Source organism: Mya arenaria, chromosome 14 (assembly GCF_026914265.1).
Source record: "Mya arenaria isolate MELC-2E11 chromosome 14, ASM2691426v1".
Lineage (NCBI taxonomy): Eukaryota > Metazoa > Mollusca > Bivalvia > Myida > Myidae > Mya > Mya arenaria.
Window position 1 is genome coordinate 32,005,078 of NC_069135.1, and position 13,323 is coordinate 32,018,400.

The 13,323-nt window shown below is 33.7% G+C and overlaps 1 protein-coding gene across 1 annotated transcript; it reads right to left on the reverse strand.

The window, feature by feature from the left end:
• Positions 1 to 1,738: 1,738 nt before the first annotated feature.
• Positions 1,739 to 13,116, reverse strand: LOC128215781 (protein mono-ADP-ribosyltransferase PARP3-like). The gene is made up of 11 exons (XM_052922349.1): positions 13,010 to 13,116; positions 11,875 to 12,066; positions 10,789 to 10,914; positions 9,892 to 10,077; positions 9,283 to 9,412; positions 8,286 to 8,506; positions 7,454 to 7,612; positions 6,662 to 6,748; positions 6,127 to 6,304; positions 5,014 to 5,157; positions 1,739 to 4,004 (listed from the first exon to the last, which is right to left on the reverse strand). The coding sequence occupies exons 2-11, from the start codon at positions 12,064 to 12,066 to the stop codon at positions 3,835 to 3,837; spliced, it is 1,593 nt and encodes a 530-aa protein (XP_052778309.1). The 5' UTR covers positions 13,010 to 13,116; the 3' UTR covers positions 1,739 to 3,834.
• Positions 13,117 to 13,323: the final 207 nt, after the last annotated feature.

A 13,323-nucleotide genomic window follows, 5' to 3' on the forward strand; every position in this document is an offset into this window, starting at 1 on the left:
AATAAGGCTAAAATTTCAAACATCACTTAACGACCACTGCTTTACATCAATTCAAAAAAAAAAGTTTGACATTTGAGCTAAGAGCACTCGTGTTATAAGTGACAAATCCGCTAACAGCGCACATTGTTTTTAAAATGGATAGACACCAAGTAATTGGTGAGATCAGGTTTTATCAAACGGACATAATGTTACCCAGCGGATGGAAATGTTACCCAAGGGACAGAAATGTTACCCAATGGAAATGTTAAACCCAATGGACAGAAATGTAACCCAGTGGAAATGTTACCCAATGAACAGAAATGTTACCCAATGAACAGAAATGTTACCAAATGGACAGAAAGGTTACCCAATGGAAATGTTACCCAATGAACAGAAAAGTCACCCAAAGGAGGGAAATGTGACCCAATGGACAGAAATATTACCCAATGGAAATGTTAAACCCAATGGACAGAAATGTTACCCAATGGAGGGAAATGTGACCCAATGGACAGAAATGTCACCCAATGGAAATGTTACCCAATGAACAGAAATGTTACCCAATGGAAATGTTACCCAATGAACAGAAATGTCACCCAATGGAAATGTTACCCAATGAACAGAAATGTTACCCAATAGAAATGTTACCCAATGAACAGAAATGTTACCCAATGAACAGAAATGTTACCCAATAGAAATGTTACCCAATGAACAGAAATGTTACCCAATGGACAGAAATGTTACCCAATGGAAAAGTCACCCAATGGAGGGAAATGTGACCCAATGGACAGAAATGTCACCCAATGGAAATGTTACCCAATGAACAGAAATGTTACCCAATGGAAATGTTACCCAATGAACAGAAATGTTACCCAATAGAAATGTTACCCAATGAAAATGTTACCCAATGGATAGAAATGTTACACAGTGGATAAAAATGTTACCCAAATGATAGAAATGATTAATCCAATGGACAGAAATGTTATCCAAAGGAAATGTTTTCCAATAGATACAAATGCTACTCAATGGATAGAACTGTTATCCAATGGACATAAATGCTACCAAATGGACAGAAATGTTACCCAATGCATAGAAATGTTATTCAATGGACAGAAATCTTACCCAATGGATAGAAATTTTACCCAATATTACCCAATGGATATGAATGTTCTCCAGTGGACTGTGTTACCCAATGGATATAAATTCTATCCGATGGATAGAAATGTAAAACCTAATGGATATAAATATTACCCACTTGATAGAAATGCTACAAATGCTACCCAATGGATTGAAATGCTACCCAATGGAAAGAAATGTTACCCAATGGATTGAAATACTACCCAATGGAAAGAAATGTTACCCAATGGAAAGAAATGCTACCCAATGGAAATAAATTTTACCCAAGGGAAAGAAATGCTACCCAATGGATTGAAATGTTACCCAATGGACAGAAATGCTACCCAATGGATTGAAATGTTACTCAATGGACAGAAATGTTACACCCAATGGATAGAAATGTTACCCAAGGGACATTTATGTTACCCAATGTAAAGAAACGTCATCTGATGTACAGAAATGTAATCCATTGGACAGAAAATCATAATTTGGAGAGCGTTTTCATAGTATAGTATATATGTCTCCTTTGAAGGGTTTGAAAACACTTACCCACTTCGTATCCCATACAAGTTCACGCAGATCTAGTTGACATTAAGGAATCAATTCCTTGTGTGAAATCAAAACAATAAGAAAATATTTTCTCAATTTTTATTACTAATGCTCTATGGAAATTAAGTGAACTACACATACTTTCAATTTATGTAAGTGAACTAATGTTGACTAAGGTGTAAACAATTTTAAAAACAAATCGTAAACAAGTAGTCAATAACATGGTTAAAAAGAATTAAAATCTCTGGTCACATAAAATAAATTCCTTTAATTAATTTAGATGACTTCAAAATGATTAGATAAATCAACAAGGGAATGGCATGATGATAATAATATATATAAAAAAGCATTCTCAGACAAAACATCAAAATATAAAATCACTGCATACATTGTTTGTTCGATTTAAAAGAATAGTTACACACATAAACTATGTTGAATATACAGTTGTTTCAAGCTTGTATAAAATTGGAGTTGTAAAGAAAGGTATCACAGATAATTAACCACAAAATATTTCATAAAATTGTTAAAAGAAAGCTAACACAGCTGCAAGTAAACAATTTACAACAACCAAATAAAAAAACACGAACATTTATTAAAAAACACTAACATTTATCATTAACACAATATCATAAAACGGCAGGCTAACATGGGCCATGATTGGGGAAGTGATGAAGAATGAATATTTTTTTTGCAGGATTTTCATGGTTTTATAACTCTTTTTTTTTTAAATTCATTATTGTTTTTTTTATTGCAATCCAATACTTAAAGAAACACAACATTACATATAAATAGACTCAAAAGAAGGATAATAACAATAAACTTTTAAAAATATAAGGATATTAAAAGTATTAATATAGGGGGTACAATAGAGGGTAAAATTGTAAGAGTGACTCAAAATTGAATATAAAAAAATAATAAAAATAGAAGCATAAATAAAATAGTTACACAAAAGTTTATCAGAACTAAAAATACACACAGGTAATGTTCTACCAATAGCATTTATATCAGTTGTTCAAAACAAAGGATACTTTGAATTCTTGATTGTTGTGAAGTCAGTTTCTTTGATTACTCAATTTCGCAATCAAATATCACATAACGGATTATCAAAATGATTTAATAGATGAGAATCTTACAGTAAATTACAGCATAAATGATAAACTAAAGATTGGACTGTATTAACTATTTATCTCAAATAACGGGCTCAATGTCTTATAACACCTATAATAAACCTAGTCAGTAGTTAACAAACTATAACAGCTAGTTTCTTTGTTTCAGAAAAGTCTACCTAAACATAAGTACATGTATTCCAAAATATTAAAATAAAATGCCATTACTGAGCTAACAAACACCTATTTGATAAGAAATGCCTTGACAAGCATCCTTAAAAAGTGCAATAGAAAACCATTACAACTATTTCTTTAAGTAATTAAAGTATGAAAGGAATGCTTTTATAAGTTTTTGAATACCAACTTCTACATTCTTTATTCCATGTCTCCAGCCTAAACTCTTACACCTTACAATCACTACAAATCTAGCATGGCACACATGTGAGTCTAGGTGTCAACGTTACTACTACAACAACAACATTGGACTAATTATCAATAGTGTTTTACCCTGTGGAAAATATTATAACAAGAACAATTGAGTGCCTCTAACAATACATCACTCGCAGCTAACAATGGGGAGATATCTTACTAAAATGCCCTGAAGGTTTACATAACTATGTGTAACATTGTATAGTGTCATTGAGTAGATATCTCCCTTAAGAATATTGGCATCTAAAGAAACATGAAGAGAAAATATAATTATCCAAAAAAATGTAGTGAAATATTACACAAAGTGTAGTGGAATCTCTGTTATTAATTCATGAATAGATATCTTTACTAAAATGTAGTGGTATTTGCCTCATGAAACCCATGAGTAGATATCTCCCCTTAAATGTAATGGGTATTTCCCTTAGATATCTCCCCTAAAATGTATATCCCTTAGGAGTCCATGAGACAAAGATATTGCCCCTAAAATGTAGTGGTATTTCACTTTAAATCCTTAAGGAGAAGATATCACCCCTATAATGCAATTTTATATGCCATAATAAAAGTCCATGAGGAGAAATATCTCCCCATAAATGCAATTTTATCTGCCATAGAAGTCCATGAGGAGAAATATCTCCCCTAAAATGTAGTGATATCTCCCTTAAAAGTCCATGAGGAGGAGGTATCTGATGCGATTCTGGCTCTCCTTGTACACGAGGTACTCGCTCTGGCCAAAGTGACTGTGGCCCCATTTCGGGTTGGGTATGGGCTTACCCTGGGGGACCACCACCTTCTTGCCATCAAATGTCAGTGTTGTGTTTTTCTTCGGGTCTGAAATTGATTGGTTGAGAAAGAATTGTTTGAACTTGATTTTTTCATTTATTGTTTGCAATTTCCATCATCAAAATCCAATAAAATATAAATTTTAAAGCATAAGGGTTGTTTAATTTTACAAAAAAATGTAACAACAAGCATGTATTTACTCTATACACATTATAAAACTGCAAGCATCATATATGGCCAAATACTTTTGTTTGTATTCAACCTAGATCTTCACTGCCAGGACCACTCTACTTGTATCAAGTCATAACAAGTATTGACCAATAATAAAATGAGGGTTGAAGAAATAAAATAGGGCTTTATAAAAATGCAAATGTTTATGGTATAACGTGTCTTTTATGTGATTTAATCCAGTAAATTGGAAAATTAAAGGCTTATCAGAACTATGTTTTGATCCAGAACATTGTATCTGATTCACACGGATATTTGCAGGTTTTATTTTCACTCGGCTGGGTCCTTGTTAAATATGAATCTGCATAAATGTATGATACTGGAATACAACCTCCAGAATCGAAATGAATAACTTCATCCTAGTGTATTTGAAGGTAGTTAGCTATCTCTGTCTGTAAACTTAACTGTTCAAATAATTTATGAATTGTATACATAAAAAACTCATTTAAAATTCACTTAACTCAGCAAAACTACCAGCATAAAAAAATCGAAATACCAGGTATGTGATTAGACATATTAGCCATATCAGCTTTGTGCAGCCTCTAAGGTTGTGAGTGGTTTGTGCACTTCCCATTGAGACAATGTAATTTAACTTACAGCAATGACACAGTGCGGCCTTGATTTGTACCTTTCAAGTGGAACTACGAAATCGAATAGTCTTACCAAAGCTAAGATAATAAACACAAATCAACACACAAATATCTGTGTTTCAATAACACAATCATACTTACTTGGAGCGGCCTTGAGATGCAACTGATTTGAGTTCTAAATATTTAGACAACACATTGACTCTACAAAAGCTGTAATAAAAAAACAAAAATCAACATACCCGGTTCGGTGTTTCCTTGTGCGATTACACAATCATACCCAGCGGGAGCGGCCTTGAGGTGCGACTGGTTCGTGTCCACATGATGCTCCTTTCCCAGGGCGACCTCGTTAAGAAACATAATGCCCTTTGTGCCTACAGTCCCCACTGAAAACATGATAATTTCAATATTAGCCTTTACAGCTATTTAACTGTTCCTTGTAGCAGACATTCATTTAATGAAATCGTCAGGAAAATTAATAATACATAGTAGATTTACAATCATAATAATGGCATGCCATTTAATCTTCCCTTAAAAATATCAGCTAAAATTTAGCATTTTATTTATTGAAGGTGAAAAGGGACATATAAGTTTTTGTCTCATCTAACACTATCTAAGTATAAAGCTAGAAGTTATTAAAACAAGTTATTTTAAAATCTGTCCATACAAGGGAAAGTTACAGCTCGGACACGACAACCTATGCTCTTTGTCCTTATATGCAGTACTCCATTGTGAATAAACACTAAGTGTGACCTTGACCTTAGAGGTAGGAACACGGGTCTTGCACATTACACGTCGTCTTGGTATGTGGAACACATGTGGCAAGTTATTCTAAAATCTGTCCATACAAGGGAAAGTTACAGCCCGGACACGAGTTATTGAGCCGGACACACTTACGGACGGACAGACTGTGCAATTTTAATATGCCCACCTTCGGGGGCATAAAAAGTTCATCTCTTGAACAGCCCTCATTACAGTCTATGCTTTTTCAATGTGTGCAATAAGTCAAGGACAAGACTGGTCTGTGTATTGGCCAATTTCTGATTCTACAGTTACTACCAAAATGGTTTAGCAGGATCAATTTCCTAGTAAAAGTCACCATGACAATGAGCTTTGACCTTTGACACAAATATAAATAGAGGTGATCTTCTGAACACGACCACAGTGTGTACCAAGTTTGAAAATTCAACATCAATCGTTCAAAAGTTATTGATTTTTGAACAAGGACAATTTGTCTGTAATTGTAAACGAAAGTGTACAAAGTAATCCGTTTGTAAGCCATGATTCACAGGTGCATAAAAACTTTAAAGTACAGACAATGTTTGAAAACTGCTCTGAAACATTATCAAACATACCATAGCTGGATGATTTTGAATTTTCTGATGCAAAGTAAATTCCTGAGCCCACTCTCCCGCCACTGTGGGGCATGATTCGCAGTCCGCCTTTCAAGATGGCCGCCACCACAGCCACACTTGTGCCGTGCCACAGTAGCTTACGGTTGGTGATCTTGTCATGGGCTGCAAACCGGGAACTCTGAAAATCAGAGTGAAAATGTATAAGTCTTATAATTATAGAACATGGTTTATCTTTAAATTTCTGACTTCTAGGCTTGTCCATGTATTTCTCATTGTATTATTTATATTAGCATGTGCTTAATATGTTCGTCTGAATGATGTATTAAAGTTATACCCCTGTACCATTTAAAGCAAACTATTACATTAAAATATCACTTTAAGGTACATTGTTTGACTTAAATTGAAAAGGGAAACACAAGCCTAAAAGATTTACATTATGGCTGTATTGATGATAAAAAAAGACTAGAAAGACATTATTTTTTGTTAAGATCTAAGACATTGAAATACAACATTTTTATCTTAAGACGACACTCACCTCTCCATCTCTGCAGACCTTAAACACCTCGCGAATCTTTGCCTGTCGCCAACCTCCCCCAGTGTTGTTCGTGTATGTTTCTATCACCTAAATCAACAAAGAAATTTATACTTTTGTCAAGGATTTATGTGTTGAAAATGTTTTGCTTACCTATAAGATTTTACTTTTTGATTTACGTCATAGTTTAACGAAACGCATTTAAGGAGTAAAACAGCATCATTAATCACTGCGCTTCTAAAAGATAATTTCACAATAGAGGTACTCTCACAACACACTATCATCAATGACTGCATTTTCTAAGGGATAATCTCACAACAAAATTGTCTTTTAAGAGAAATTCTTGCAATAACTGGGCTTTCTAAAAGATAATCTCATAACTGTTTTCATAGACTCAGGGTTGTCAATTACTTTGGGCTGAACAATCTTAGAAAGAAATGTTACCGACCAGTTTTCTTATGTTCTGATAAGCTAAAAAACAAATTGAACCATCCATTTTGGCCGCAATCTGGTTCTTATTGAGGACCCTGTATACTTTCATAAAAATACATACTTTTAGAGAAAAACTAAAACACATTTATATCCTTTAACTTGATCATGAAACTCAGGAAATTGACATAATTTATGAACCTTTCAGGAAAATTACATAAATTATGAACCTTTCAGGAAATCGACATAAGTTATAAACCTTTCAGGAAATCGACATAAGTTATGAAAAGAAGGATTGTGAATACCGGCTTTATATTGGTTGACCAGGATGTAATATGTTATACACACATCAAGCATGCTCTTTACCTTAAACTCAGGAGACTTCTTGTCAAGGTATTCCAGTTCACAGTTGAGAAGACCGTAGTTAATGTCCATAGGATTGGGCAGCAAGTCGCCCTTTGTCTCTGTCATCTTCTTATCCTTCTCTTTTTGAAGACTCAGGGCAACCTCAATGTCTCCCAATACCTGTGGGTAAGAGACGGAATATGGCATGGTACTTATGCAAAATTTAAGCAGGAACTTATAATAGCATAGAATTTTACATTATATGTTGACGGATATGATTTGCTTAAATATGCAAGAAAAGGAAAGATATCAAATAAAAAATATTCTGAAATTTAATGAAATATAGCAGTTATAACTGGTAACAGAGGGCAGTAACTCTGTAATTAGCTGAAATAGAGTTACGTTTCTTGTACAATACACTTCCTCTTTTTGTGCTTTACCATCGCATGAAGTTTAAATAAATTCCATCAAGTAGGTTTCATGTTATGCTCCGGACAAGAAAAGGTAACGAAGGGCAATAACTCTGTAATTAGCTGAAATAGAGTTATGGTTTTTGTACACTGCACTTCCACTCATTGTGCTTTTCCATTGTATGAAGTTTAATTTAATTCCATCCAATAATTTTCAAGTAATGCCTCGGACAAGACCGGACTTCGTTTGTCAGGGGTATAAATACATTCAACCAGCAAACCTCAAAGAATTTAGGAGATAATAATTATTGCACTAAACCTAAAAACACCAAGTGAAGATGAAAGAAACAAAACAAGATTATTTATAGTGATTCCAACTGATGTAACAACTAAAATTACTATATATATATATATAGATATAATGTATATATATATACACATACCAAAAGCATATCCATCTTAGACCGCAGTGACTCCAGATCGCTGATGACAGGGGGCACCTTCCGGCCAAAGTCATGGGGAATAACTGTGTAAAACTTTGATGAAAGCTCCGCAAGCTTGTTTCTTCTGTTAGCATTCAGCTCCTTCTCGATATCATCAAGAACATCAAAGCCCTTTGCAATCTGTCCTTTGCTTAGTTTTCCTAGTGGCATCTTTTTCACATCTATGAAATAAATATGAGGTCTCTAAAGTTGACATAAAACAGACAGACACTATCACGCATGTGTTTTACTCTGTCTACTAAAGCTATGATACATGAACAGTTAGTCACACAACCTATTTAAATGATTTTGCTCAAATTCTGATGAGCTATAAATACATGTTTTTCATTTAAAAGTGAGGTATGTTTCAATGTACCCTTGACCTCAAGAAATCTGTCCTGCTGAAGATGATATTTCACTTTTTAATAGTTACTGTACCAACAACCCGATTTATTGAGATTACCGGTATACATGAGTGCTGTGGTGTGATGGTATAATTTAAATTATGAGAGGTGCAGGAGTTCTGTATTGAAGGATTATGTTCAATAAACAGTGTGTGATATAAGTGAAGAGCCGTAAAATTCATTCCAATGGTAATTAAAGAACTGTTATGCCAATTCCTATATCGAGGGATGCCCGCAAGACTGTGGTAACTACTTGAAGTTATAGAAGAACTAACTAAGTGTTGCGGTCGCTCTTCGATATGGAAGTTTACGTATCAACGAAAGTACTCTCAAACATGATACAAATGAATTTCTCATACAAGCAACTTATTCGAATGCCTTATTTCCATGACTGAGATACTCACCAATATCAAACTTTTTAATAGTATCTCTGCACATGTCATTATCAAAAACTAACTTTAGCAGGTCTTCTGTACTCTTTTCTGGCTTTACAAAATATTGTTTCATGCAAGCAACTTATTTGAATGCCTTATTTCCATGACTGAGATACTCACCAATATCAAACTTTTTCATGGTATCTCTGAACATGTCATTATCAAAAATTAACTTCAGCAGGTTCTGCGTATTCCTGTCCAGCTTTGGTGCTGCCACCTTTTTATTCGCAGCACTGGGCGCTGCCATAACCTGATAAGAGCATACAGGAGATTTAGACAAAAAGCAAATTTGGTTGTCAAATTTTAACCCCTGGGGCTGGAAAAATTGTCAAAATCTCTGGGGTAGGGGATGTTCTCGGCAATGAAATCACACCAAGTCTATTTCCTGGCTGTTTGTCCCCAAATTAAATCCCTCACCAAACTTAACACCATTTTAAAGTTTTATGCCAAATTAGAATTATAGCATATATCAGCCCATCAGTCTTCAATAAGTACCATGCTTAATCGTTAATCATGCAGCTTCAAATTTTGATTCCTGGTCTGCTGTTTACAAATATGTCATTATCTAAGACTTACTATGTTATATCTTAATAACTGGGGAAGGAGGATTTGCTCACTCCGCCATTCTTAATCATTAAGATTTGACATCATATGTTCTATCTATTAACTTATCATCTTTTAGCAGTAACCACATATATAATCACACAATATAGATATATTAAAACTCACTGGAGCATCCACCTCATCCTCATCCTCATCGGCCATCTCTATGAGCGCATACTTTCCCGCACAAGGTTTGAAGTCTTTGCGATCTGCCCATTTGTTCTTTGTTTTGTCTCTGAATTTTTTCTCGAAGTCCTTGATAGCAGCATCTTTTGTACTTGCTAAATTCATAGAGTTTGCGCCTGACTCACCCTGAAATTTAAATATTATCTTTTGCCATTCTTTATCAATTTTACACAAGATTTATTTTTACACAAGATTTTTTTTTTTAATCTCAGATAATTTAGTGGTTTATTGAAAACAAAAGAAAAAGACATTGACATACTTGAGTCTGCTAATTGTTGATGATAATCATAACAATAACTTTTTAGTCAATATTTTTTTTTTAATAATAATAAATGCCATGAGTCTGTTTCTAAGATTTTTGGTACTGCCTAACTTATTGTATTGCCTCCTTTGTTTGTAATTTCTTTTTGTTGGTGGGAACAGAGAGAGTGAGATACATGTTCATACACATAACGGGCATTTAATAATTCTTATTTATTTTTCAATGGTAAAGGCCACTGAAAAGTGACATGAATCACCCTTCAGCACTTTTCCTGGATGAAAAAGAAAACATAGCCTCTTAAGAAGTAATTTTTAATAAAATATGATGATTTATTTCGAAGATTCATCAAGGATTTATGCATTAAAATTGGGAAAAATTTACAATACGTGTTATTTAAACACTAGCAAAGAAAACCCAAAGAAGGCCGTCTTTCTAGTGATTTAGGGAGTCTGAAATTTGACCTTGCATGTTCCGCAATGTTTAGAAATTATTTTCTTCCTTTTTAGTGCCGAAAGATGTCTTAAGTAGCATGAAAAAGTCTTAACATTTAAGTAAAACCCTGAAAAAGCACTTACAACACGTCCCCATCTGGTCCAGTTGTAGTAATCTGTCCCATTTTGCAGCATCTGTATTACGTAGAACTTGTTGTTGTTGTGGCCAATGTTGGTCTGGTTTAACATGCAGTCAAAGTCATCCACTACCTAAAAACAAGATAAGTCATCATGATCGATAAGGCTCTCTGTTCCAAATGGATAGCACTTGCTATACTGGAGATGTCGTTAAGACATTGAAATACAATTTTTTATCTCAAATGAGCACTTTTAGGGCCTGATTGTTTAAAACTATTAAAATTAATCTTCAACCTTTTCTAGATTTTTGTTTTAATTCAGGATTACATGTTAGGATAACATTAAAAGCCAGTTGGAAGACTGATACAATATGAGGTACGTTGTTTCAATAATGTTCTTTTGCTGTGACATATTGTGTGTGACATCAATAATTGCATCATATGGTTATGGCTGCAAATGAATATTTTTCCAAATTTTAAGAGTCATTGTCAATTTTACAGCTTCACTTGCTGAAATGTTAATAAATTGAAATATCGAATAGAACAAGCAAAGTTGATGTCTGAAGACCAAAAACCCTCATATATCAATAAGTGACATTTGAGTCACCATCAATGGAGCTTAAAACTGATCAAGAAAGCATTAACGTGGTTTTTCTGATCTAAGAATAAACTTCAGTTGTCCACCACTTTTAAAACATTGAAACACTGATTCACTCTTACTTCCAAATAAGATTCACCACAATTTATACAATCGTTTTGATATACCAAGAAGGATGAATAAATGTCGAAAATAATGGTTCCTTTGAATGATACCCAGTTAACTTTGAAAGAAAAGTGCAGAACACCCTATTTCTTCCCTTTGAGACGATAGTAGATCACAGTAAATATTTTAGCAATCACCAATCTTTTAATATTTTTGTGTTTCAGCTATTAAATACATGTAAACAATCTTGTTATCAGTAATTGACATTTTTCATACAGTAAATGCATTATTAAGTAAGTAGTTTAAGATATAACACTAATATGTGATGATTAAAAGCACAACATTTAACATTAATACACAATTCTTAATTTAAGTCAGACAAACGCATACCGAATAATTTGATGCAAACGGCACAAAGCTATCAACTTTGTGAGTTTTCTTTCCACCCACTTTCTTGTCTACTGCCTTTAAAGCAGCTGCTGCATCTTTCAATGTCTTTGGAGCAGCTGGCGCCTCTTCAACCTTTGCCTTCTTGCCTCCTGCACCTTTGGCCTTTCCTGCTGCTTTCCTCTTTGGCGGCATCTTTAAAAATGTATAGGACGTCAGGCAAAAGATTGGTACACGTGTGAAAGTAAAAATGCATTACAATTTACATAGTATAATATATGCATCATCAAATTTTAAAGTAGCTCAATCAAAGATATACTGTATACCAACAATGTGAATCCTTAATGATAAGATAATATTTATTTTGAGTTTGGCAAGATATCAACAATACAAAATATATGCCTGTGTGGGCTTTTGAACCAATTTACTAGGTCCTGGGTCACGTTCAGCATTTATCATAGCTTTTAAATGCTTTAAAAATGTTTATTTGGCTAAAATGTATTCACAATATGATTATTGTTCAAGACAGTTATTTGACCTTTTTATCAATTTAATAAAATATTCTGTACTGTGTGTGCTTGCTAACAGCATTGGTAAGTGACACCTACATGTTGTTTTTCTTGTAATTTATCTATCTATCTATCTCTGTTTAATGTCAACTCCTCATGTTTACTGACATGAATGGCGCGCGCTGTCTTGTTAGTGAAAAAAAAAAAAACACTGATGAGGCAAATCACATCAGAAAAGTGAGAACTAGGGTATAAAAGAAAACACAATTTAGGTAACATGATAAAAAGTGATTGGTGAACTGGTAAAAAGATAAAAACACTGCTCGCTTATCTAATGCCACAGCAACATCTTAACTATAAGTTTATTTTTGAATGCAAATCAAATTGCTTATTATTATTTTCATTTTAACAATGCTATGATTAAAAACGTAAGTCTCTTAACCATTTACTACTGGTTGAATTCATTATTTAAAAATTAATTTCCTGGTTCGAAACGAATGGGTACGAATAAATGAGTGCTCAGCATCTGCAACTTTAAGCATAATACTGCATGACAACTCTGAGTGCAATTTTTAAACTGATAAGTCTTATGCAAAACACCAAAATATTACAAAAAGAAAGCATATTACCTGTGAATGATAGATCAACGACTGCCTAGAAACTGCAAAATAGACCAAAATCCACTTCTATTGTATTTTATTTGCTAAAGTCATTCATGTTTTGGCTTGTTTATTTCTGACCAATAAAAACACTGCTAGCGTCAGGGGTTTCAGTTACAACCAAATTTATTTTTCTTATGAATAGAAATCCGTTTGTTTCGACCTAAGAACTTTTAATTGGCAAATTCAGTCATAAGTTAAAATAAAGGATGCCATATTCAATAATCTTCATGTGTGGTGATAAATTGAGCATTATATTTGAACCCATTCCCCATGCGGAACCT

Coding starts and splice junctions, on each gene's coding strand:
- LOC128215781 (XM_052922349.1), bottom strand. CDS start 12,066: ATGCCGCCAAAGAGGAAAGCAGCAGGAAAGGCCAAAGGTGCAGGAGGC. Junction 10,078..10,788: donor GGACCAGATGGGGACGTGTT/GTAAGTGCTTTT, acceptor TTTAAATTTCAG/GGTGAGTCAGGCGCAAACTC. Junction 4,005..5,013: donor ACAAGGAAACACCGAACCGG/GTATGTTGATTT, acceptor AATCAATTTCAG/ACCCGAAGAAAAACACAACA.